The sequence below is a fragment of the Pocillopora damicornis genome, chromosome 14 (assembly GCF_964200805.1).
Source record: "Pocillopora damicornis chromosome 14, jaPocDami1.2, whole genome shotgun sequence".
Taxonomy (NCBI): domain Eukaryota; kingdom Metazoa; phylum Cnidaria; class Anthozoa; order Scleractinia; family Pocilloporidae; genus Pocillopora; species Pocillopora damicornis.
In genome coordinates, this window is record NC_142683.1 from 12741301 (window position 1) to 12769176 (window position 27876).

At 38.9% G+C, this 27876-nt stretch overlaps 1 protein-coding gene across 2 annotated transcripts; it reads right to left on the minus strand.

Annotated features, from left to right (window-relative positions):
• Positions 1–283: 283 nt before the first annotated feature.
• LOC113664439 (protein sidekick-2) lies at positions 284–27692 on the minus strand. Of its 2 annotated transcripts, none has more exons than XM_089194647.1 (19): positions 27514–27692; positions 24834–24891; positions 20619–20918; positions 20004–20306; positions 18561–18887; positions 16762–17061; positions 15626–15928; positions 14269–14589; positions 12618–12914; positions 11591–11875; positions 10716–11015; positions 8965–9267; positions 7929–8392; positions 7340–7434; positions 6433–6589; positions 4972–5038; positions 3893–4164; positions 2436–2616; positions 284–1906 (listed from the first exon to the last, which is right to left on the minus strand). In XM_089194647.1, the coding sequence occupies exons 1-19, from the start codon at positions 27535–27537 to the stop codon at positions 1680–1682; spliced, it is 4584 nt and encodes a 1527-aa protein (XP_089050773.1). In that variant the 5' UTR covers positions 27538–27692; the 3' UTR covers positions 284–1679. The 2 variants fall into 2 exon arrangements, with proteins under 2 accessions (XP_089050773.1, XP_089050772.1); XM_089194646.1 differs by lacking the exon at positions 27514–27692 and adding an exon at positions 24996–25539.
• Between the last annotated feature and the right edge of the window lie 184 nt (positions 27693–27876).

The window sequence follows — 27876 nt, forward strand, 5'->3', positions numbered from 1 at the left end:
CATCCTTACGATGCCCTAAGAAGGAAACTTTTGGAAGCTAAATTCTGTCCAGTTCGTGTGTTATCCCTTCGTTAACAGTGGAAATAAACCCTCGCTTTATTTTTTCTACGTGTTCACCCCTTATTTAGGAAATATTGAGGCTAGTTTCTTCTCCTCCTGCTTCCTCCTTCCACCACCCCATGCCACCCCCCTCCCCCACCCGCTGGGAAATAAAAACGTGAAATACTGATTGGCGTGTCTCTGGTAAACTATACTCAGATAACAGCGAAAACAAAGTAATCACTTTTTGCTGAGCACAAAATAACTTTATTTTACCCAACTTTAACTTGGCTTTATCCTACGTTTGTTTTCCAACTAACTGCACGTACATTTTTTATAAAGTGTCATCTATGTGTTTTGCTGTTGTACAAAGCTTATTCCTACCAACTCAACTAAACCCTATTTATGTACAAAAACCTTAGAAATCACTCTGTATTGTTTTAACGTCACACTGCACGTACATTTTTTACAAAGGTTCATTTGTGTCTTGTTGTTGTACAAAGCTTATTCCTTACCAACTCAACTAAACCTTTTAAATGTACATAAACCGTAGTAATCACTCTCTATTGTTTTAACGACACACGTATTGATTAATTAATGACTGTAAGCTACTGTCTACAATAATGAATGTGGAAAAGGGAGGTATGTGGTATTTGAGCAGATTCTTGCTAATTTAAAAATAATTATCTAAAGTGAGTCATCTTTCATCATTCAAGACCATTTTAAGGTTTTTCAGTGGAAAATGTCGTTCAAATCTCCTCCTGGAAGATAATCATGTATATACTTTTTTTACCTTGCTCGCGAGTCAATCGCGATGAATGCTTAACAAACGTAGGAGAACTATCTGATTTACGTAAGTAAAATGAGAGCAACAGCCTTGACAAAAGTTGCACGGAAAATATCATTAATCTGAAGTAAATCTTTCAGCGAAATTTGTACCAAACTCGTTGGTTGCTTATCTCAAAGGGATTTGAATGTGAATCAAACTGGGTTTAGTATTTGATCAAGATAAACAGCGCATCACACGCAGGATGTGTTAGTCGCTTCTGCTCATTGGTTATCAGAGTGCTCTAATTTCAATGAAGCATCATAAATAAGGAATCAAAGTCGTCATTGAAGCTGTCCAGAAGAAAGGTTAATATTTTGAAAAGCCAGTGAGAACTCGATGTGGAAAACGTTAGTGGTCAAACAGTTGGTTTTGTTGGTGGAGAGAATGGTTTGATTTCTCGCAACCATTCATAGAGCAATTTTTTTCTTTTTTTTTTTTTAGGAAGGATTATCAATTTACAGTGAAAAATGGAAACATCACACTCGTACACACACAAACACACCCACACAAAGAAATGAAAACCATGGCCTCGAACAGAAACCCGCCATTTCTTGCACATGCAATATTTTTGTAACGACGCGTGATACGAAACAAGGGAATGTCCTTAATGATTACTCGATTTGAATATTTGCAATCCGTGGCAATTTTCTCCGTCCTTAGCCGTCTTGCCCAACTAATATTTTCCACTTTCAGGTTGAAGCTAGCTTTGCACGTCAGAAAATAGTTACGTAAAACATCGTGTTGTTACTCTCTTGAATAGGAAGCTATAGGGGTCACACTAGCTCTGTCGTATCTAAAAAAGCTCAGATGATTATATCTCAGATATAGTGAGTTCACCATTGTGTGGGGACGCAGTGGAAATCCTTAGCCATTCATGTTCCATCCCAGCCGAGCACATCGATTTTTTCTGCAGCTTCCAATATTTGATGATTTGTCTGATGTGCTTCTCCCTCAATTTCATCTTAACTTTCAGCACGCGCTGGTTAAACTCTTCCACTAGGGTCTGCATTTCTTCTTGAAGCTTTGCTTTATGGCTCTCTTCGAAGAAAAAGTAGTGATTTTAATTGCTAGTTTTGTTGCTTCAGATGAGCCTATTTTTCATTCTTTTCGGTTAAGGGACTAATACTTTTTTTATCGCATGGAGCAGGGAGGGGGGGAGGGGTGAGACAGAGATTTTCGGACAGGGTCACATGGTCTTCAGAGGGAATGGGGAGGGGAATCAGTCGTCGTCAACAGAGTATAAAGGGGGAGTATAGAAAATAGACTGCCGCCTAACCGTCCATGAGGGGATGGGGAAGGGGGGGGGGGGTCATAAGATTATAAGAGAGCCATATATCAGGTAAATTTTATCGCGACACATATAAAATCCTCTGACTCCCCCAGAGATAAATAATGACCAGTCTGTTACATTTGTTTGTTTGTTTTGTGGTAAACGAGGACGACTTTCTTCAGTTTACTTTGCGACATGCAAAGCGAAATCCCTTTTGGTGTTCCGAAAAATATTGAAAATTAAAGTTTAAAATTAAGAGTTGCCTTTAAGGGCAGAAGAAGATATCGTTATCCTTACTTTTTTGGTGAACTTTTCGCCTTGCTCTTATACGACGTATGCACTCGTATATGAGCGACAGGACAAGGGCAATTCCTAACGACACGCATGCGTATTTCAATGCCTTTAGGAAGGTGGGAGAACCACTGTCCAGTAGACCGCCTGATGCCTCTTCTTCGGGCGTTTCCTTGGCGCCAGAAGTCTAGAGTGAAACATAATAAAACATGTTTATAATGGAACCTGGATTAAGCTTGCACTAAGATAAATTGCTCTCCCTTCCACTGTATGAAGGGATAGGGTGTTTTCTCAATACAGAGTACGCTTGAAAGAAACCTCCAGTTTGCAAAAAAAGAAAAAGAAAAAAAAGGTTGCGAAACTATCAAAAATAATCTTTTAAAATTGGCCTGAAGGGGAATGAAGTATTTCATGCTAAAAAAAACATTGAAAAAGACATCGTCATCGTTATCGTTGTCATCGTTGTTATTATTACTGTTGAGTCGGTTCGGAGCAAACATAAATTCTAGTAAAACGTTGGGTGAAATGAAAGGTGTGGCTATACCACACGCGACAAGGGGCAGTTCTTATGAGTGATTTCCTATCTCGGTTGAAATATCGCCTTTTAGGGACTATTCTACGCTTTTCAATATTTTATTTACCTTCGGATGTATTATGCTAAGTATGTTTACCATAAAATGATTCTCCTGGAATTTCCCACCCTTACCTTATATCAAACTACAACAATTAACCCTTTAACCCCTAAGGCTGACTAAAATCTAATTTCTCCTTACAAGATCACCCCTGAATCATGCAGTAAGGTTATGAGAACAAAGAAAATTATCAGCACCAAAAGAAGCTGTTGATTGTTACACAAATTCTCCTTGTCAGCACCATAAGAAATGTATGGGGAACAGTATGGAGGATACCTGTACTTATATTAGGGTGTAAGGAGTTAAACTAACAGACTCAATGTTGCCGGGTGTTTGTTCAGTGTTGCATCACAGATGACGTTAAAAAGCGGGAATAAAAAGTTTCACACGAGGCGCAGCTGAGTGTCAATGATGTCATTATCACATCTTGACGTTTTTTCTGATCAACAACGGAACAGACCTATGGTACCATGGAATCCAATTGTTTTAAAACATTGTTAATAGTGGCGTCATAAGCAAGAACCAGTCAAACTGCGTCCATAACCCTTTACACCCTAACGTCAGTATAAATTTTCTCCATACTGTTCTCTATACATTTCCTATGTTACTGACAAAGAGAATTTGTTTAACAATCAAGAGCTTCTTTAGTGGGTGATCATTTCCTTTGTTCTCATGACTTCAATCTTTGTTTTAGGGGTGATACTGATTGGAGAAAATAGTAACCAATCACTCCAAGGGGTTGAAGGGATAATTTAGTTTATCAAGTAAAAAGGGATGAACCGCAACTCAAAGAGCTTTGCTTCGATTCTTATGCGACTATCTCTTGCTCACCTCGATCGGCTTCGCTTTTCTTTTGATCATCTCGAAAATCTCCGCTCTGTGAGAGGTTAAGTAGCGCTCGAAACACTTGCCAAGTTGGGTCACTTTAGGACTGAGTACCACGCCGTATGCGGTCTTGTAGTCAAGGATCTCATTGACTTGTAGCCCGGGACGATTGAAGAGATCGCTTCGCAAGCCCGCAGAATAAGTATCCACCAGAATCCCTTCGACTTCTCTGTTCAAAAGTGCCTCCGTTATGTCATCGACACCTTTATATTCTTTCCCTTCAAAGTGAAACAAAAACATATGGTGTTTAGTTATTTGGTGAAGGGGTCGGAAAGGGAGTGCTTTGTCGTGGGGGGAGGGGGGGTAAATGCAATTTCTTAATGAACAGGGCGGTTCTCTAGTCTCGTATGTTGAAGAGAAAGGAAACAATACTCATGCTACATGGTGCTTCGTAACTCTTTGTGGCCTCAGATCAGGTGTCTTGTGTTTTGTTATAAAAAAAACTGTTATTTTATTTACGCTCACGTTTGATCAAAACTAAACTTGAATGATTTTTTAATTTATTTTTTGCGATGTTAGGGCCCAATACGTAGAAAGTTGTTTTGAAATTTCTCCGCAAAAAAGACAAGTTCTCCTGTAATGGAACACGTCGAAATTATTTGCCGAAATTTCCACTTTCGAACTCTACAATCCGATTCAATCTTTTTCTTACGTTACAATTTTGTCGCAACATAATTTTTCTGAATCTATTCTTAGCTTATTCTTACTCCTACGTAAATTAAGTAAGTTGGAAAGTTTACGAAGAACAGCCAAGTAAGTAAGATTGGTGAAAACTTGGTAGCTAAACACATGGCGCGCTGGACTCTGGGTTGAAAGGTTCGTGTTTGTGACCTGTTCGGATCATTGTGGTGCCTCTTTCCACACTGAAGTGCAAATACATACCAGCGAACCGTCAGGGAAGGCCAATGAACTTTCGAAGGGGGGGTGGGAGAGGGGGGGGGCTGCGATGAACCGGTTACCCATCCCATATCATTTATCTACATTTTATCCGATATGTATAGTTATTTAACTTTGTGATAAGGTACCTGGATCAATCTTAGCATTTCGTCTCGTTGCCACGTTATATTCGGGAGAATTGAACTCAGCTGCGACCTGAAGAAGATTAATACCATGATTCGTTAACTTTGTTTTTTATAGGGATGGTATCCTAGTGGAACTATAGAATAACAATAGGTATCCGTTTTGCACTGTGTTTACTTTACTTTATTTCGCTTTGTGATCGGTCTAGAAAAGTCCTGCCAACCTCCCAGTGAAATGAAGGCAGACTCAAACAAATCATCACTCAGTTACTTTGATTATTGAGTAACGTAACAAGACTTGATCAGCAGGGATTTGCTAAAGCAAAGGCATAGAAAAAACCAGGAAAGATTTATGACGTTTCGGGGTCATCGTGACTCCATTATCAAGAGACTAGTTTAAAAACATGCAAATAAGGAAAGGTACAACAACAACTGAACAGTCTAAGCTCGAAGTTAAGCGTGACTGTCCAACCAGTGTTCGTTAGCCCTAAGCTCGATCAACAGCTTAAGCAACGCGAAATTAAGCCCCCTATTGTTAACCAACAATGTATCGTTTATGAATTTAAATGTAACCTGTGTGATGCAGGGTATGTGGGCTATACTCGTGGTCACTTACACGATCGCGTAGAAGGGCACAAAAGGAAATCATCTTCTATCTACAAACACTACCACCTCCAGCACAATAGTGAAATACCTGAACGCTTGATCGAGCAATTCAACGTCATCGCGAAATGTAACGGCAAATTTGATTGCCTTGTTAATGAAATGTTGTATATTCGCATGCGTAAGCCAACACTGAACGTGCAAACGGATTCCATCCGCGCAAAGGTGTTTATTTAAGCCGTTCATTCTAATTTATGCTATTCTTGTACCTTTCCTTATTTGCATGTTTTTAAACTAGTCTCTTGATAATGGAGTCACGATGACCCCGAAACGTCATAAATCTTTCCTGGTTTAAACGTAACAAGAAGACCAAAATTATCAGAATGGCCAATAGGGAGAGAGGAAAATGTTAACGGCCGATGACAACTTAAAGTTAGACCATGTGACTGGTTGAAGGGCGGGAAAATGCCGTTGACCAAGTTGTCATTGGTTTTGGTTGGATTAGAGGATTATGCGATTTTTTAAAAATCAATCTTAGAGCATAATGATGCAAAATATCTAGTCACTGGCAGGAGCCCATTACTTGGCTCCTGTCAGTGTTTTCTATGGTCTCCTAATTAAGAATCTGTTGAGACTAGTGGTTCAGGCTTTCGACAGGCAGCTGAAATTTCCTTATTTTATTTTACGAACTACCTTTCCTGCTCTCCTCAGAGTTGCGAACGGCAGAGAAAAAGTGATACTTAAAAAACGATGAGATGCTCGAACGAATCTTTATCAGCAACCTTTTCAATTATGATAGGAAGCTATATGTATCGGTGCGTTCTACATAAAAGGTTTGTCAAGAATGGGAAAGTCGCTGATTACCTTGCTTCCGTACAGCTTTATTTTACTCTGCAGAGTAATTGATGTGAGTGCTGTGGTGATCATTGCCATGGTTAGGGAAATGATGACTAGTCCGGTAAGTGTCCAAAGCATAGCAAAAGACCGTCCCTTGTGGCTCAGAGGGGCGCGGTCGCCATACCTAAGGAATTCAAGGAAAACCATTGCCATTACATTTAATTCTCTGCGCTAATTGGATTAATATTCTCCACCCCCCTCCCCCTTAGCCTTTTTTGTTCCCTCTTAGTTTATCATTGCATCTAGTAATAACATTTTTTGCCATCAAGTCGACCTCTCCTTCTATTTTATGGCACTTTTACTCGTTTATAAAGAGAAATGACAGAAAATTTTTGGCAAAGCCCCGTCGGTAATAAAAATTGCTCGTTCATTGTTAGTTAATAAACTCGTGCAAGTAAATTCCAATAATTCGTTTAATTAAACCCCTGAAGAGTGAAGCGATTCACGAAACAGGCTTGTCGGGATATGTAGTTGCGTCGTTTTTTCCTCTCATAATATTTATTCTGCTCTGCTTCAACGTATTGAGCACTGTTCCACGCGAAAATCGACTTGCAGACTTCCTATATATATATATATATATATATACATAAATGATCAGCATTTGCAAATTCCTTCCTACAAATCTGGGTGCAGTTGCTCAGAAGTAGGATCATGATGGCGCCAATCCGAAATTTTAAAAAGTTTCATTTTGGATTCCTCCTCTATTTAACAAATAGAGAAGCCTTGACTGTGCTCTGTTCCGTTGTAAAGCTAGTGGGAAGCGGCTAGAGCACGAAAAAAGTGTAGGGAGAAACACAAGACGTAATAGAGTGTTTCTCCATGCTTTGCCCCACTGGGCACCCTTCGCCCAACTGGGCCCAGGACTTTAACTCACCCAAGTGTTGTCATGGAAACGAACGACCACCAAATTCCTTCCCAGGTCCCAAGAAGAAACGAGGGTGGAAAATCTTGTGGATTATGTCTTCTTTCCTAATGGATGTATGACAGAAAGCAAATCACTTTAGGTAATGATCGGAATGATACCTGTACGCTCGATAACTAAGATAAAGATTGAAAAGTTTGCTACAATTTTTAATTACTGGACGCATGATGAAGTTTTCTACAGGTCAAACCGTACTTACCCCAAACCACTGAATCCAAGATAGAGGAAACAAATTGTGAAAAAAACTATTTTTTTGAACCCACCGAAACAATAGTTTACGCACCGGAGCTGTACTGGGTAACAATGCACAGAACCGGATTATCGGATTGTCCCAAATGTCGGTTCAATCTTTTAACACCTGTAAATGTTTTTTTTTCTATGTTTAACAATACCCTACGCCCTCCCCGGCACCGGATAGTGATGATTTCCTTGATAACCGTAATTTGGTCCCGTCACGCAACACGTCAGCTTCCTCTGAGAGAGTGTTCCATAACAAAACACTGTTAGAAAACGTGAAGAGTTAGCTTTAAATTTTACTCACCAAACACCATATCATGACACCGGCGATGTAAGCTAAAACTATTGGCAAACTCATAACAGGTAAACAAAGAAGCACTGATTGGTACATAGTGTTCTGGTTTTGCGTCGTGTCTGGGTAAACAATAAAAGCAACACCAGCGGACTCGATGATTGGCGCAAAGCCGTAGCCTCCTTTATAACTGTCTTGTTCTTTGTAACCAGAAACAGGGAAAGTAAAATCAGTGGTTTCGTCCAAATTTTGTAGGAGATCCATGTAAGAATGGCGCTCCGATGTGTTCGATCTGCCGTTGCGTTTGAAGTCAAGTTTTACCTCTCCGTAACTCTGGCATTTTCCGCAACATTCCTGGACCATGGAACGAAGAACTACCGGAATGATCTCACCAGGTTCATTGTCTTCTGTGAAATTAACATAGGGTTCGTATCGCCTCCAACTTGTCGTGAAATTTTGTTCGCAGTGACAAGTTTCTGAGTGGAAAAAGGAACAAAGGGAAGAAAATTAAGGGGGGCTGTTGGCGCTAACGGTGGACTTTTTGTAGTAACAGTGTGATTGCACTTAAAGAAGAACGGTTCACGGTGAATCGTTTAAGTTTCAGTTTCGTTTTATATAAATTAAATGCTTTCAGCATTTTGAGAATGAAACGAGTGATCAAATGGCTCGAAAACTGTGTTCGGACGTGATCACAAACCAGTCCTTTCTGGTTTGTTTCCTTGTAGTTTTATTTGTGATGTTTTGAAAATAATAATACTTAACACCCTTATCATGAGTGGTATTGATATTCTGTAAACGTGTTATATGAAAATGCGCCCTTTTTCAGCCAATCAGAAGTGCATAATTTTTTCATGTACATTATTAGAGGGTTAAGACCAGCTATTATCGAATGACTTTCGAGAAACGAGCCCCTGGAGATAGTGGAAGAGAAGGGCGCTACATAGTTGATGTCTCAACGCTTAAATCATCATAATTTTATCTTTATTTTTTATTTTATACCCTGCATGCTTGAGCATGAGTAAAAGAAGGGTGACAATCAATTTCTTACCTCCATATGAAGCTGACGTTCTGGGGCCCAGTCCTTTCTTCGTCTCGGCAGCGACGGTAATCTCGTACTCAGAATAAGGGTCGAGATTCTTTAAAGTCCACGAATTATTTTTACCTGTAGAGACGGACCCAACAGGTTCAAAATCTATTGGTACACCTCCAATCTTCACTCGCTGATACGTCACTTGATAACCAACTAAGTCCCCGTTCATGTACTCTTCGGGGACTGGTTTCCAGGTTACTTTGATTTCGTGTGGGGAGACTGAGTTGATAGCAGTTAGGTTTATAGGAGCTGCACTGGGAACTAATGAGAAAAAAGATTTGGTCAGGATGTAGAAATTCTTTCAATCTTGTTGTCTGAGCAGCACTTTATGAGCATCGTCCAGAAAATGATAGATGGTAAGATATGTTTATCCTTATCATTTATTTACTCGTTTACGAATGCCGGTTTATGAAATATGGAAGAATAAATTAAAGAATCCTCATATCAATTAAGTTTTTACGAGAAATCCTTTTAACTGAATGCTATAAAAACTACGTTTAAGGCATTAATAATTTCTAAGTATATCGTTACCCATTTCTCCATTACCAATTTTGCGTTTCTCGTTTTTCGTTTCTCGTTTTTCTTTTTTCGTTTCTCGTTTCTCGTTTCTCGCTTCTCGTTTCTCGCTTCCAATTTCTCGTTTCTCGTTTCTCAATCCCCGTCCTTTTCTTTGTCCTTCAAGAGCATCGAGCAGAAAATGGCCACACCTATATATTAATTTTTATGCTATTTGCCAATTTAGTTGTTAATTTACCGTGATGATTCGATTTAGCGCTCTTATTCCAATAGGCGCCCCCTCTCTGATAAGGGCCCTCCCCTCGAGTTTGTTTTCGTTAATAAGCGCGCCTATTCTAATAAGCGCCCCTATTCTGACAATCACTCCTATTGAGTAAGCACCCTCATTCCAATAAGCGCCCCTATTCCAACAACGCCCCAATTCTGTTTCAGTACTATTATTGTTAGAGTGCATGAACGTTGAGGTCAACCGTGTTCTATCCTCCTTTAACAAAAAGTGGTCCTTGTCTCGGTCCCTCAACTATCGTGTCGCCGTAGGTGCACAGATCCATCAAACGAAATATTCCGTCTTAAAATATTGCGACGATTTCTTGGCTATTGGTTCTAGCAAGGGAAGGATCCAGGGACGACAAGTCTGTTTTCCAGTCTAGGTGGTCCGTAGTTAACTGAACATCAAAGGTTTGTTTCACATTCTGCTGTTTCTCGAAAAAGAAATAAGTGGGCTGTCCAACTAATCGCCCTGTCCCAATATGCGCCCTGTTTCGAGTAAGCGTCCTCCCTTGAGGTACTAAAAGAAATTAGGCGCCCCGAGCACTAAATTGAATCATTAGGGTATTTGAAATTACGGTTAGGTATGGGGATATGTACAATGTGTTCAAAATACTAATTTTAACTGTATGCCACAAGCCCTTCGTTTCCCGTTTTTCGTCCCCTACTCCCCATCACTGAACCCCCGAAGCCCCGTTCTCTATTTTACATTGGGTGTTGGGTTCTGTTTTCCCTATGTCCCAAATTTCCTATTCCATATTCTCAATCTTTTCCTTTCCATCATTCGAATTCGAGTTCCCAGATTTCCTTGCTTCCCTTTTTTTCACATTTCCACCGTTTTCCTGTCTCTCCCCTCTCGTCCTCTGTCCCCTGTCCCTTGTCCCGAGTTACCGTTCCCCATTCTAACATTTAATCTACGGACTTACAATCATCACTCGTCTTGAATGTGTTAATGAATAGCGGGCCGATTCCTGCTTTGGTATACGCGGCCACCTTAATCGCGTAAGTCGTAAATTTTCTCAGCGATTTGAGAATATGAAAAGTGAAGTTCTCATTTAACTCGTTTACTTTCGGAACTGCAGTTTTGTTTTCTTCCTCTGGGTGGTACTCTATGTGGTAACCCTTTATTATGCCGTTGCGGAAACGTTCGGGAATTGGTTTCCAAGTGATGGAGACTGAAGAAGATTCCAGGATTTCCACTTTGACTTCTGGCTCTTTTACAGGCACTGAGTGAATACAAAAAAAAGTCAAGTCATCGAAACGTGTTTAATTGACGTTAAGTTAACACTAAAACTTAAAAAGAAAAAAAAAAAACAGGTTAGGGGTATTTCGAAACTTTGGCTTCGTGTCAATCAAAGGAAGACATTTCTGGGCCCTTAACCACTTAACTCTCAAGATCTGATTGTCAATTCTCCCCTCTAGCTGTTATACATTTCCTTACAAAGTAGTTAAGAGAAGTTGGCGTCAGAGCAAGATAACTTCCACCTGATAAGTTCGAGTATTCTCGTTACCTGTTTACTGAATAATGTATGGATACTTTGGGGAGTTAATCACTTGTGCGAGTTAACTAAGGCCAATTAAAAGAGAGATGGGGGCTAATGGAAACTCAATGTTGGTCACGTGCGTTTTAACGCGCTTCAGGCGTTCTAGTTTTCCTTTGATTGGTTGAGAGAGTGGCGCGTGTCAATCACAGGGTGTAGTGAAGCAAAATCAGTGCCGTCCTGGGTTACCTCCGGTAACTAATTGGGAATTTGTTTAGTCTAAACCAAGATTTACCAGAACAAGTAGATTCTCTACGTACCTCCTTCGAGAGTTTTAGCAGATCGCCCTTTGCTATAGTTTCCGGGTTGTGTTGTACGGGCTGCTACGCTGATTATGTAGTCAGTGAATGGTTTGAGTCCAGTTAAGTTTGTTTCGCAGGGTTGCCGGCCCACGTCTTTCGGTTCAGGGTAAGTTGTAGAGTTGTACCACTGTACACGGTATCCTGCGAAATCGCTAGTTGGGATGCCTGTGCAATTCCACTTCACATTGATGGTTGTATTTCCTGTGGCTGTGACATTTAAAATTTGTGGAACAAAGTTCGGTGCTAAAAATAGACGAAAGAGATCAATCAAAATCAAATTATCATTATTCCTATAATCGTTTTTATTGTAATTGTATTCTTGGATCAAAATACGGTTTACGTTTTTACGTTGTCGAAAATCAGAACCAGCCACAACAAAGATGTATAACTTGGTTTAACTTAAGATATACTGTGGCTTGTCACTGCTTCATAGCCACTGTAAAATGTGTATATAAAAGATCGGTCATAATTTATCGCCTAAGAGTGGGGGGGGGGGAGGGGGGGGGAAGGGGGGACTAGGTTGCGTCACGTTTTTTTGGTTGTGTCACGAGGAAATTTACCCGATTTCCCCCCTCTCCCCCGTAAGGTTCTATAAATTCCAACGACCCTTCCCCTCCCCGCTCATCGGCAGTCATTTTTTTGTAGTTCTTCCCCCTTTACTCTGTCGGTAACGACTGATTCCAACTCCACTCCCCCTAAAAGCTATGTAATTACATCCAAAGCTATATTCAAACGGTCTATAGAGGCATTTTTGTAATGGTTGAAATAAAGATGGAACATTCTATTTACGCGGAACTGTGCAATATTCTTGCTCTTCTCGCACAGGAACAGACGATCTCCGTTGAAGTTTATATTTTGTCATTGGTTTTAGCCCCCCCTTATACTCTGTTGACGACGACTGCACCCCCTTTAACAACCAAGCGATGCCCTAAAAAATCACCTGATGACCCACTCAGTTCAATTATCATTTTTTATCAGGTCGTACCTGGTTTATGTGTTGTCGTAATCTTCCACTGGCTGAAAGGTCCATTCCCGGCAGCTGTGAAGGCTCTGACTCGAACGCTGTAATTCGCGAACACGAGGTTTTTCACTATCCCTACACGCGGAGTTGTATCGTTGAAATCAATAGCCCGTATTCGATGCCAGCTGCTGTTATACACTGTTAAGTTGTATCCAGTTATTTTCCCATTTCTGTGGCATGGATCAACTTCATTCCATGTAATGTTGATGCTGCTTTGGCTGTGAGGGATTGCAGTGACATTTAAAGGTGATCCTGTTGGAGCTGGGTGAAAAAAAAATGTTTAACAGCATTTTAACAGTACGCAACAAGAAATAATTAATTGTATTCAGGAAAAGATTGCATAGAAAAAATTTCCGCCCTGGCAATGTAAATAGACGAAACTGTCTTCAACACGTTCGTTTCCTAATACGTGCGCCTTGATAGCACAAAACCTGATGTTTAAAAACGATTGATAGAAAAAAGTTGGAATCTCAAGCGTGCAAGACAAGTCCATCTTAAGCTCTGGCTGATTTATGGGAACCCCTTAGCAACAGTGAAGATTTTCAGGAATATCCTTACTCTTATTTCTGTTCATTTATTTGATAATAGAGATTTTGTAACTAAAAAACTCATTTTTTTAGTTACAACTGACAAACTGTGGGTGTTTTTAAGTAGCTATGTGTTACTATGGTAACCCAAGTAGTAATGGGCATGATCCGGGATATCCTGATAAGAGGAAAAAAATAAACGGAAAAGAGACTGCGGATCAATAGTGAAATCACGACGCTGTAAACGAAATGCTTAATTTTGAAATTCAATCTTTGATATTACGCAAAATACATTTTAACAATTTTCTGGTCAATTCTCGCCCTAAAATAATTTTAATTTTGTTATGGGCTATTTTGACCAAATATGAATGACTCCTCCCTTCAACTTTTTTCTTAAGCCTTTACACCTGAAGATCAGTATGTATATTCTCCATACTGTTCTCCATACATTTCTCAGGGTCCTAACGAGGAGAAATTGTTTAACAATCAAGAGCTTCCTTTGTTGGTGATCATTTCCTTTATTCTCATGACCTCAAAGTGTGATTCAGGGGTGATATTGTAAGGAGAAATTAGATGCTGGTCACTTTTAGGGATCAAAAGGTTACCGGCTTCAAAAAAGACGAAAATTTTGGCTGATCGAAATAACACTCAGTTCAAATTAAAAAGAAAGAAACGAAGCAAAAAAGTTATCACATTGCTCATTCACAAGAAAGTTACAATTTGAATTATCAGCAAAGCACAATCTACGCCGCCATTGTGTTCACCCTTTGTTCCTTGTACTCAGATTATCCAAATTGTTTCGGAACATTTCCTGTGGTAATGACTCGGAGAATTGGCTGGAGAAACAAGAGCTTCTTATGTTGCTTATCATATCCGCTTTGTTCATGAAGTTAACATTTCATGATTCATGGATGATTGTTTGAGAAGAAATTAGATTCTAGTTTTCTAAGGGTTTTAAAGTGAAGGTAGCCTACTGCTTACATTTGCCTGTGTTCTGTTCTTACTGTATCTTTATAACCAAGGTCTCCAATGTCTGACCAAGTATCATAAATATCAAATTCAAATTATTTTCCAGTTAATATCCTTACCTCCTTCTTTTGTCGTTACGTTGATTTGTTGGCTGAAACTTCCATTACGATACTTTACCACCGTGCTATCCTTTGCAGATAATTCTATTGGCCTGACTTTGAACTTGTGTGTAGTGCCACCACGAAGATTTGTAAACTCATGCCAAATTTTTGATGTGATGTTTGTTAAGCAGCTGCCAGGCTGACATGAATCATTGACTGTGCACTTTATCTCATACTTATTAGGCGTATATAACCCAAAGGGTTTGTCAATTACCTTCCATGTCACGTTAATAGACGAGTTACTAGGAGTTCCGTTGAGATGCAGGATAATATTAGGGACTAAAAGGCAAAAGTATCGAAATAAAATCAGTTATGCAATTACAAAAAACGTACAAGCACTTCTCTGGGGTTTTTCTAGCTGTTGCGGTAAAGATTGATGATAAGCTAAATGTTGTCGTGGTCTGTTCAATTTTAAAATTTTCCTCAACGTAATTTGACAAAATCATCATAAGCGAAACTGAAAGACTACCATGTTTGCGGTAGGCCCTCATGAACCGCAGGCACCGAAGAAGTTAGATAACCGATGGCGTACATATCTATTTCATTCATTTCATCACTAATTAGTGAAAATTACAACAAAATTCTCGAACATGATTGGCTACCACCAGCCCGATTTTGTCATTAATAGGACAGTGTGCACGTCATGCTTGTAATTGGACAATGTGATGGGCCAGTTAAGCGTCTTGCCTGCGTAAGTGGACAGTGTGCCTCGTGTACGCGCATTTCGCCGACTTAACGGTTGTTTTTGTTTTTGTTTTTACGAAAATGTATAAAACCGACGTCTAATTAGTCTTTCCAAAAAACGGTCATGGTTTCGATTGATTGGTAACAAGATCTCGTGTCGTTTAATTCGATCTGTAATCATACCCGTGCTTAACAGATCGGACTCCCGAATCGGGGTCGTTCGACTTTGTTAATCACTTGTATGATTACCGACCGCATTGGGCTGCATTCAGTCCTATTACCATTTTTAATCGTTATGACTGGTTTTTTCGTTCGTGAAAACGAAATCGGTATAGCCATCGTTAAGCTACTGAGCCTGTAGAGTGCCTTTAAGCGAGCGTGATATGCTTCGATATTCCACCTCCTATTTTTTTTTGCGCTTTGCAAAAGTACCTTCAACTTTGGAAAGACTACAGAATATTATTTTACGATATTGGAAAAACTCAAAAGAGATAATGATAAACAATGAAGGAACAAAGATGGCTAAGGATAGGTAGGATTCACACGAGCAGAAATGAAGACCCACACGTAAATTCAGTCACAAACCGTGACATAGCTCAGCGGTAGAGCGCTAAAACTATGGTTTTCCTACCTGTCTGAGTAGTCGTTTGGTTTACAGGTTCACTGAAGTTCCCTCTGCCAATTTTTGTACGAGCCTGCACTCTGAAGGAATAGGTGACAAACATCTCCAAGTCTCCGATCACCACAGAATTTTGGGTTCCACGAACTTGCCTAGTTCCATTGGGGACATTTTTAAGAGTTCTTGATCTAAATTTAACGCTATACCACGTGATGATTCCATTACGTTTGTCCTTTGGCACAGGACCCCAACTCACTCTTATACTAGAGCCGTTGACAGCAACTGCTGTCACGTTTTCTGGGGGTGCCTGTGGTGCTACAAAGACAGATAACCCTAGACAGTAAGCATTTACGGCCGAGCACTTACAACTTACAATTCGTGTTGAATACACCATTATATCACTTAAAGAGAGCTTGGTAACCATTAACAACTTTATTATAGCCAGACCGTTAACCTGATGAAACATGTCGTATAAAAATATCCTCGTGGAATAAAGTGTCAGGAAAGCTGGAAAGTGAGTGTCACAACTCTGAGTAGAGCTTGCTGAAGATAGTTATAAATCGCTATCAAACATCATTTTAAAAAGTGTTTCACCGCTGACTGATACAAAATTACAAGATATGTGAGTAATTTATGCGTGTCGACCGAGAGTTTTCACAGTTTCCTACGTCATCACCCGCTAACTAGTCACCGGTCTACGTGACACTTTTGGGCCAAAACTGAGTTTTAAGTTTTTTTAAAATTTCTTTTCTATCGGAATTGGTTTGTACATTTGCTGAACTAAATAAATACACAGAAAATTTCGTGTCATGGGCACTTAAAGCCGGTTTAAATGTGGGCCTGTATCAATGATAACGATGCTAGACCTCACCACTGGGAGCTAAGTTGCCTTCTCTTTGCGCGAAGAGTGTAATTTCTTTAACGTCCCTGGCAACTAGTACAACGAAGATGCAGGAGACGAGAAAGATAGACCCCGTAGAATTATTTCATTGTTTGTTCCACGTACGTATATTGTTCTGCTTTGCGTGAATTTAGCTGAATGTCATTGCATCTGAATTAATCTAAGCATACTGTAACCTCTTTAACAGAATTACGCTACAAATAATTGACATCACTTGGATTCATACGTCATAAAAGTTAAAACGTACCTTCCTCGGCGGTATAGACCTGAAGCAATTGACTCTCATTTCCTATCCCCTTTATGGTGAAAGCAGCCACCGTGATGTTATACAAAGTAAATATGCGTAGACACGTCAGCTCATATGAAGTATTCAGATGACATAGCATCACTTTCCGCGTGGCATTTGCGTTATCAGCTGGGGTGTAAGAGATCTCGTAACCTTTAAGAACCCCATGAATTTCGCTTTTGTTGGGCTGTGTCCACGATACAAAAATTGACCTCGAACTTGTGTTGTAAGATCGTACGTTACCTGGAGGTGCTGTTGGGACTATTGTGAGAAGGAAAACAATGATGAATTAGTGATTATTCAATTTTATTTGGTTTCCAACTTCGAAGAATTGAAGGCAATTTTCTGAAGATGTCCCTAATGCAGAGAAATGTCACTGCTCTTTGGAATAAGTGTGTGGGTTCTTTGAGGTCTCCAAAGACGATACAGGAGGTGAGCTGACTTTACAACCTCTTTCTCAGGGGGAAGGAGTTAGGGGAGCTTCGCCCTCTCTTATTTAACGGGTGGGTTTTGATCCTCGCCGGAAAGTTTAACTTGTCTCACCATTTACAGATGTTTTTGCGAATACATTTTCGTTGATAAGCTTGAGCCCCTGTGCGTTTTCCCTTGCAAGGTTCAAACCTTCGACCTTCCAGTCGTTTCGCACTCTATAAACTCAGCCAGCTGGACAGCAGTTTGGTGCAAACACAAACGCCAAATTGACCCTTTCACTCGCACAAGTGATCATAACAGAATTTCTCCTTACAATATAGATACAATATCAAGCAAACAAGTGATGAGAACATAGAAGATATCTATTATGGGATTATAAGTTGATCCGATACCAAATTCTACAAACTAACATCATTAGAATTATATTGGACAGTTGGGAAAAAACCGGCTCGAACACCATGCACAAACGGAGGTACCAGGAGTCTGATCATGAACTTTACTTCACACTCTGAGACTCTCTCTCTTCCTTTCTCTTATTTTTAGCCCTAGGTACACGCTCTTTAATACCCTATCGGTAGATATGTTTGAGCTTTCGGGGCAACTGACCCTGGCAGAGTAAACATATTTTCTAGAACGTTACTAAATTAATCTCAAAAGACATCATAACATAGCTATTAAATTTGTCTAATCAAATTCAATTGCGCGAGCGTGCTTCATACTCCTATTGTGCACGCTCATGACGTCAGCAATCATATCCCTCGAGAAAAAATTTTCCATTGGTTTGAAAATGTTATAAAACAATTGGTTCATACGACAGCTGTGCGTTCATCGAGATATGAAGCACGCAGGAAGTTTGGAGAACACGAAAGATGTGTAAGAGTTGCCCGAGGCGTAGCCAAGAGCAACTCTAGCTTCTTCTTCTAGAAATGAATAACAAAGTGGTTGATCAACAACCAATCTTCGAGAACTAAAACTTGAACAAAACTCGCTGTTAAGGACTGTAAGCAAGGTCAAGGACAAACCCAAACACGACTAACGATGACGAGAATTAAGTCCCATACAACGGTCAAGGACACATTACTCAAAGGGTAAAATAAATGTGTGGTCATGCAACACATTACAAGCTAAGGCTTACAAGACTCTCATAAGGATGTGCTAAAAAATCTTCTGTGTTGTTACCGGCGTTATCAGGTTACGGTTGCCTTCGCCGTTATGATTTTCTTGAAGTCCATACGACCGGATTTGATAAATCCGCATCGCGGCCAAGACGACAAAACACAAAAGAATTCACCAGAAATGAATTGCTAAATTAATTAGAAAATGCTTACCTCCTTCTTGTGACATGAAATAATACTTGTCACTGAATTTCCCCACAGCGACTGTTATGGCTGCCACTTCAAAAGAATAGTTGGTGTAAAGACTCAGATTTGTTAGCCGGATTTCTCTTATGATGTCAGAAGCTGATGAATTTGTTGTACTGTTGGTAATATTTCTGATATAATATTCACTCGATTTCACTTGCTCCCAGCGCACTTTATAACCACGAAGGATTCCATTTAATCTTCGTTCCACTGGTTCCCACGTAAAGTTAAAAATATCATTCAACATGAAGGGGTCATACGACATGTTGACGTGCGTCGGAGGATTGCATGGAGCTAAGGAAAAAAAAATGATCATAAAGTTAAGACGGGGAATCTTTGTATAGGGTTAACCTCTAGAATATCCCCTTTCGAGTGACTTTTTACAATTTTTTTTTCTCTTGAATAAAGTATTGTTTTGTATCCCAAAGCAGATCCTCCCTCCCGCTCCGTCACCCCAGTTTGTCCATCTTGAAAACTTTCCTTAGGATTTTCAAGTTCGTTATTTTAAATCGGTGTTTATATTATTATTATATTTTTTTACGTTTGTACATTCCGAAAACTTCTGACAAAGAAATTAGTTTTAGTTAATAGAAATTCCCTATAATTAAAGATTTAGTTCAAGATTTTGTATCGTGATAGCTCTATATGGGGATCTCAAAGCCCACGGGGGAGTTTAATTTCCCCCAAGGGAGCTCATTTCCTATGGAAATGGTACGGGAGTTTTACAGCTGACTAAGTGTAATGAGAGCGGATTCTGATCGAATGTCATAAAGGTGGAGCAAAGCCAAGTACAAATGATCAAAGTAAGAGATTTTCCGTTGCGGATCCCTGCTCTACGATCCCCGCTCCTCATTCTTCTACTTCTTATCACCGTTTTCCATTTTTTTTCCACCCACACCCATTCTCCGATTTTTGTTTTCTAATCTATTTGCCGTTCCCTGTATTGTATTCCATGTTTCTTGTTCCCCATTCCCGTTCCTCCTATCCCATGTCCTATTCCTCGGGACTGGTAATTTTTCATTGCCTGGGGTTCGGGGGAATTTCTTTGTGTCACAATAAAATTTATGTAATGCTCCCTTAAGGCTATGTTCTTATCTAATGATTCCTCCTCATTGGCAGCGGTCAATTTTCCATAGTCCGCTTTTTAAACTATGGGATTGAAGGACTGGAACCAAGGGGGAAGGAGGAGTAGCCTGCGTTGCTGGCGGTCTGCGGTTTCAAGGGCGGAGAGTAAAATAAAAGACCCACCAAAAATCTTCGCTCCCAAAATCGCAGACCGTCAGCAACGCAGGCTACTTCTCCTTCCCCTTAGGTTCTGGTCCTTCAATCCCCATAACCGTTCTCCACTCCGCTTTCCGTGATCCTGATATTGGTTTTATTTTTAGCTATCATTGTCAAAAATCTCCTTACCGGCCTCTGCGGTTTGGACTTGTTTCTTCTCACTGGCGTTTGACGCTCCTTTGCTAGTCCACGCTGTTACAGTGACGTCATAAGACGTGTAAGGTTTGAGGTCAGATATAATTGCGTTGAAACCAGTCACATTGAGCTCATGAATAATTATTTCCTCTCCTTTATGTTCAATAACAGCAACTGAGTAGAAGGAAATTTCACCCCGACGATCTGCTAGCGGGACTTGTCCCCAGTGCACCGAAATCAAAGTAGCATTCTTCTCGTCTGCCTTTGCACTAACATTAACAGGTGGACTTGTCGGTACTGAAACCAAGAATCAATAAATAATTAAAATTGTAAAATATTGAGAAGAGATAGCTGGGCCAATTAAGTGTGTTATTTTTATTTGGTTTATCTTGGTGTCCTCAAAGTTGCCTTGCATTACTTCCAGAAAAAGAAACAAGTGATCAAACAAACAAACAAATGTGTATTACAAGCATTGCTACACGAGGAAAACTTTTAACAGATAAAATGAAAGCACTCTCTATCTTAAAAAAAATGAATTAATAAATAAATAACGCAAAAAAATATGATTTTCGCGACAGGGCGAAACAACATATGGACGTGCTTACTCACCGCCTTCATCTGTACGGAAAACTGCAATGGTAGCATTTGGCCCAAAAGTTGCGTTGTTAAATGCTCTTACTTCGACATGATAGTCTGTATATACTTCCAATTCTTCGATTTTCACAGCCGTTACTTTTTTGCAAACAAATATCGAGCTGTTATTACTCAATGTTCCATTTTTGCCAAGGGCGACAGGAGTATCATTTCGCTGATGACGCACTCTGTAACCAAGGATATCTCCTTTTACCTCACTCCATTGGACGACCAAGCTATCGCCTGTTTTGTTGTAAACCGTCACATTGCTTGGTGCTAAGATCGGAGTGGGAAGAAGAGTGAAATGTTTCAATTCCGGGTCGGTCTTCATTTATCGCCTGGGTGGGGGGGGGGGGGGGGGGAGGGGGAGAAGGGAGAAGGGAAGTCGGAGGGAGGTCGGGTACCTGATCCCCCATTTATGATCTCCGTCATTAGCAGTTAATTGTTAATTAGCAGTTAATAAGCAGTGACTTTTCCTTAGTTCCCCCTTCATGCTCTGTTGGCGGAGACTCGGATCCCAACTCTATTCCCCCTTAAAGCTATGTAATTAAATCCAAGGCTATATTCAAACGGTCTATAGAGGAATTTTGTATCGATTGAAATAAAGATGGAACATTCTATTTACGCGGAACCGTGGAATATCCTTGCTCTTCTCGCACAGGAACAGACGTACTTGGTGAAAGTCTATATTTTGTCATTAGTTTTAGTCAGTATCTGCCCATACTGAGAGAACCACTTCAGGAATGTCCAAAATACAAACGCTTCTTCTCGATTCACAAATGGAGAGGGTCTTTGCGTTTTTACTAACCACTTTGGCTAAAAAAGTTCCTCCTGATTAAAAAGTTCAGAGTTTTGAAGTGTCTTAACTTCTGTATAGAATAACTAAACGGAAAAAAATCGTCTGCTTAACCCTTTAACTTCCAAGATCTCGTTAGCAATTCTTCTTACTGTCTGCCATACAATTCTTGTAATGCTCGTTTGGAGAATTTGGTATTGGATCAACTTATAATCCCTTAATTAATATTTTTTTTTTATTCTCATTTCTTGTTTGCTTGATATTGTATTGATATTGTAAGGAGAAATTCTGTCTTGGTCACTCATGGGAGTTAAAGGGCATGTTTGATGGTCGAGTGAGCTTCCTTTGGATAAGAATGTAAAAGTATTGTTTTAGTTTACAACGTTATATGTTTCGATAACTTGAACGAAGCTCATTATGAAAGTTAAGTGGAGAATTGTCTCTCAGTTGAATCATTCACAGAAGGCCTAAACGTTTGCTTTGCCAACGGATTGAAACTAACCAAATACATCTGTCGAATGTTGCTCTAGGTTTGCAACAAATATAACGATAAGAGACCCAAAGGGTCTCACTGGGGTGATGACTTCTAGGGCTAACGGTTAAAATTCTGGTCATTACACGGCTGACGGTTAATCTATTTCCGTTCAAGTTCACGGAAAGATTTTGACGGTTAAATTATTTTTACGAATAATAATTATGATTTGTCAATTTTTTACGCCTAACGGCTAATTTTTTCTTTGCCGTTACACTTCTATAGGTTAACCTCTGTCAAAGAACATTCGGAAAAACCAACCGATTAGTTTCATCGAACGAGGGGGCCGTTTCTCGAAAGTGTCGGTAACTCAACGGAGCCCGAAACCATGTTTTAAAATCAGAATTTAAACAATAGAGAAAGAGTTTCTGGTACCATAGCCGGTCTAATTCGTTTCTTTGTCTGATAGTTTTTTTGTATCGTTTTCAAAACCTTGGAAACCCCCATCTGTAATGAAAACAATATAGCTTTAGGGGAAGGGGATTATTTATAATCTACGGTTACAAGTTGCCTTTGGCTACAATTTCCTATATAAAAGAGCGCGCACGAGAACTGAGACTTTGTTGAGTTTTTATCGCAATATTATTGCGAATAATATGAATCGAAAAATACAAAAGACAGAACCCTTTGCAAAGCCACAGAACTAAATTCAGAATTTACACTAACCCCGCATGAAGTTAATCGTGTTTTGAACAACCCGGCCCAGACCTCTATAATTTTGACCGACTAACGGTTTTTACTTGACTCTGGTAAGAACTTCCGCTCCGGATGTTGTTGTTCCTCAAAGAAAAGTCATCGGGATTTTTTTTTTCTTTTCTGATCTCAGACTTAGATGAACTGCGATTAAATAATATTCCCAGGTTCAAACCTTAACAGTGTTCAATAATTTTACATCATCTGTCAAAGATATTCTTCTGTATTTTTGGATGCGTTGTTTATTCACGTAGCAGATGGTAACACCAGGTTTTAGACAGGCAGAAATTTAACTTTTGACATAGAGTAGCGTAAATTCTAACCACTGAAATCTTGACGGGAATTTTTTCCACAATATCCTACTTTTTTTCAATAATATTCCCAGGTTCAAACCTTAACAGTGTTCAATAATTTTACATCATCTGTCAAAGATATTTTTTCTGCATTTTTGGATGTGTTGTTTACTCACGTAGCAGATGGTAACACGAGGTTTAGCCAACCAGAGAAGGCCTAATGAAGCCCGATAAAAAACGTGTTTTAGACATACGTGCCGTTCAAGTTTGCCGAGAACCCACTGAAATATCCTCAATGTCATTTTCGTAGTCGACTCGGCTTAAATTGAAATGGTTAGCTCGTGGCACACAAAATGAAAAATTTACTTTTAACGGTTTACTTTACTATCTTCTTTCAATTACGAAAATTAAGGCGACGATGTGGCGATTTGTTTGTTTGATAGCGGTGGATACTTGCTAATAGCACTTGAGTGAGCGAGGGTAATTTTGCATTGACTGTCATCCGAAATATCACAATATTTCCTTGCAAAGAGACTCATTACCGAAATTAAAAGTGATGTTGGCCCCTACGCGGGCATAATGAATTTAATTTTCATAAAAACTGAACGTAATGAAAAGCAGATGCTTTTCAGGACTTAAGAACTTTACTTTAAAATGGCAAAAATAAAGATCATGATTTGGGATCATGCTTATTAAGTGTAAAATTAGTTTAACAGCATTACGCGTAAAACACAAGATTGAACGAGGCTATTTTCCCATGGTGAAACGTGACTTTGTCAAGTATAATAGAAGCCTTAGGACCCAGCAATCGTTTGGGGATGTGATGTTCCCGTGAATCATTTTTATGTGCTAACAGTTATAAATTTTTCATCAAGGACAGGCAGAAATTTAACTTTTGACATAGAGTAGCGTAAATTCTAACCGCTGAAATCTTGAGGGGAATTTTTTCCACAATATCCCGCTTTTTTTCTTTTCTTTTTTTAATTGACTCTTTGGATTTGAAATATGTTCGTTTCCGGTCTCAAGGGAATTCAATTTTGAGAGCGACAAGAAAAAGCTATGTTTGAGGTGTTGTCAATTGAAGAGACAGTAGCGATTATCTTCTGTCACTAATGAAACAACCTGTTAGTATTGACCCAAAGTGAAATACGGGACGTTTTAATTAAAAGAAGTGACGTTTTCACCAACTGGAAATTCGCCAAATTTTCGAGAATTTTCTGGGGATACTCTTTAAAACCGTTTCAAACGGTTTTAAAGAGTACATATAACTCTGTTATATATCGGAAGGTAAAGTTTACCTTCCGATATATAACAGAGTTAAAACTTGGTAGAAAATAACACATTTCCACGAGAGTGCAAAAAATCAATAATTAACAATTGCAAAGACAATTCTCAAGTTCTCCATTTCATTTCGTAGAATTTCAGTAGGATCAAACAACAAAACGATAAAAGGACGAGCACGAATTTAAGTAAAAATGTTTTTAGTTTTAATTGGTGATAGAAGTGGTTTTGTAGATCAAAAACCTTTCTTGTATTCGCTTTTATATGCTCTTTGTGAAGAAGGGTTGAAAATTATCCATTATTAATGACATGAAAACGTCAGACAGTCACATAATATTTTCAGCGAAAAAAAAATTTCTAGAGTATTATGGAAAAAGCGGGAAACATTTGGTTACAAGTTAGTTGCATCGAGAAACTTTTTCACTAAAATTGCATATTTTAGATTAGACCTTATTGAGGTTATAAATAATTCACCCACGACTCAATATTACTAAGTTAATAACTTGGTTTTGGAAGCTAATGTGGCTTTCTAGAATGCCATTCTCTTCTAAAAGCTGACTGTGCTTCAGTTCTTAACTACACTACGCCAAACTTACCGGCAATTTGTATCTCAGCTTGAATGCCATGATGAATAACCACGAAAAAAGCGGTGATCTGTCAAGAGCAAATATACAACTGAGTTTCATCATATTCTAGGAAAAATTGGCGTAACATTCTGTGGTTATACAAAAAACAAAAACAATCGACAAGTGTATTACCAGAACTATAAGTTGCTGCCACATCTTTGTCATAACGATATTCTTATCATTATAAATTTCAACCAACTTTCCGTCCTGTCGTTACTTAAGCAACAGCAGGTTGTATGTAAACGGCATCTTTGTTATTGTACCCAGCTCTGTGAAGACTGTTTTCTTTACATCATATTTCGTTGAGCCTTTAACAGTTGATTCAAGCTGATGCAGTTATGATGTTTCTTGGATAGAGGTTTTTTTCCTTCTACCATTAACTGAAACAGCTTATCCGGGGCGAACCTCCTCGATTAAAATGCTAAGTAATGTATATGTCGAAGTCAGTGCCTAAAGACGTCAGCATTATTAAAATTTTCTCTCCTATATGCAGATGAGCTAAGTAAATTATTACAAACTTATTGAGTATGGCCAGACATAGATCCCAAAGGATTCGTTCTAAGGGATGGTGAAAATTCTCTTTGAGAACAAACGAAATTGAAGGTGTTTTTGTCAGCGAACTTCTCGAGTCATTAAAATATTTATCACCAGCGTGCAAAAGAGCGCCATCTGCTTTTAAGCAGACACAAAGGTTGTTGACTTTTCAAGTATAATTTGAAACCAAAATTCTAAGTTAAGCAATCTTGCCCTTCGTATTCGGGGCCCAAAAATAATTTTTTTGGTGCTTTGCACGACCTACTACCTAACTTGATGGGAAAGATTTGTTTTCAAATAAGTTTACGTAAAAAATATAAATTTTGATGCTAATTGCGAGTATTTTTAATTTGACTGTTGCGATAGGAGTTCTTGGTTGTCTCGCAAAACACCTAAAAGCAATTCGCACGTTCGAAACTCGGAAAAAAGAGTTCTTATTTGCATGCAATAGGTTTTCCATGACTGAAAAAGGTGACATTAATGAAGCACAAAAATTTTCCCATAGGAAGAGATACAGTTGCGAATCAAAGCGTATTATATTTCAATTTTTGGCATGGTTTTCAAAATTAGAACGAGCGAATTGGAAGACTGTTATGTATAGTCTTTGGCGCTTACTTAATTTGAGCCTTTCAACATTTCAAATTTGCATAAATATATTTCTGTCAAACATTGTAAAATATCAGTTTTATTCAAAAGGCTGTTTTTTTTAACTTGCCTAACATTTAGTCTTGATGCAAATGAGCTTCAGTTTGTTTCTGGCATTGCAATCACAAAAAAAGCATATTTATTTTTTCGTTAATTTCTTTCTCTCTTCAGGAAGTTTCTACAAGACTCTCACGGCGAACGAATAGTAGTATAACTTTTTTTGTCTTTTATTTTGAAAATATGAAGTTAGAGACTCGTTCAGGAGATAAATTATTGAAAATGCAAGAAATTTGAAACTTGTGCATAAATGGGAAATGGATGATAATTCTAGTCCGTCGAACAAGTGTTTTAGTAAAGCTTTTGGCGGGTCTCTTAATCGCAATTATGTTAATGGTGATCCACCTGCAGTTTTGGTCGCATCTAACGCGCTCAAGTTCTCACTTTGGGTCTGATGAGGGAACCCAATGTGTGGCCATTGCAATGATATGATAGCTACTCAGTGTGTATGCCTTTCAGATGGAGATGATTATAATGTTGTCCAAGGTATTGTAAACCGTTAAGACAACAAATGAAACGCCAAAGTTTGAGCACTGAAATGAAAGCTACTGCGTATTTCCAAGTCGTCACTTATTACGTTTTGAAAATTGGTTCTAAAGCTGCTCACGGTCGGTGGATGAAATGGTCTCGTGCGATTTTGCACCTGAAACTTCTTTAGCGATTCCTTTGTATGGAATCAATTTCATTTACTACTCTGTTCGTCAGTCTTCGGTCGAGTCAAACAAATTCAAGTTTGGGGTATAAAAATTAAGAAGTTTGCACCCTGCATATTCCTTGTGAAAGCCTGATTTCATTTTGTGTTCCTCGAAAAGATTGCATGATTTAACCCTAAGCTTAAAATCACCAACGGTTTTTGTTATTCATAAATACTCAGAGTAATACCATGATACTGCACGCACCCACATGGGCGACCTACTGCTTTCATATTATTGCAGAGTTTTCTAAACTATTCATAAGAAAAGGATGATATTTTTCCGTGTGGTTAATATTTTATGTTCCTAAAAAGAGCTACATAAACATTTTCCCGCGAATTTAACAAGCAAAACTAAGGTGGAAGGAACACAATTTCTTACAGGAACAAACAAAAAACTTGGCCTATTTATCAACTTTTTACTTCTCAAAGAAATTGAATCGAGATGAACTTTCGTTACACCTTATCTTTTAATACTAATTAATTGAAATAATTTTCTTTCGGATTTAATTCTAAACGAACGTTAGAAAAATTGTAAATGAGTGATGAAACATAGTCGAGCCAACATTCTCCTTCGAAGATTCAAGAGATAAGAAATACTCTTCCATGGAATTGTGTGTCTATTAGTTTACAAAGACGCACGAAGGCGGACTGATTAGAAGATATGACACGGGAAGTTCTTCTCCAACATTTGCATAACATATTTTTTGTTACAAACCTTACCTCGAGTAGGCAGCAAATTGCCATATCTATGATGTTACATCGTCTATAAATTTCAATAGATTATCTTTGCTATATAAAACCCCTCTTCTGAATCGCAGCTAGATTGTTAATTCTAACCAGGAGAGCGGGTAGTTAAAATTTTAGCGTAACTCCTTGAGGTGACGTTAGCCGAATACATTAATTGTTAATTGAATTGGGGAAGTTCTTTCGAATAAAAATCTGTCAGATGTGTCTTGAAGTGGCTTTTCTTGTCTGCCAGCAGGTGGCATTTTATTTAAACGAATATAAAAGTCTTGTCGAGCAATTGATATGAATTTACTCTAAAGAGAAGCTGTTACAAATGGTAAACTTTCCCAGTTTTTA

Bases quoted from the DNA above. Each gene is read 5' to 3' on its own strand.
- LOC113664439 (XM_089194646.1), bottom strand. From the start codon at position 25,028: ATGACAAAGATGTGGCAGCAACTTATAGTTCTG. The intron at 24,892-24,995 runs GTAATACACTTG...TGCTCTTGACAG, and splicing joins GGCAGCAACTTATAGTTCTG to ATCACCGCTTTTTTCGTGGT. The intron at 18,888-20,003 runs GTAAGGAGATTT...TTTTTTCCTTAG, and splicing joins AGTCCAAACCGCAGAGGCCG to CTCCATGCAATCCTCCGACG.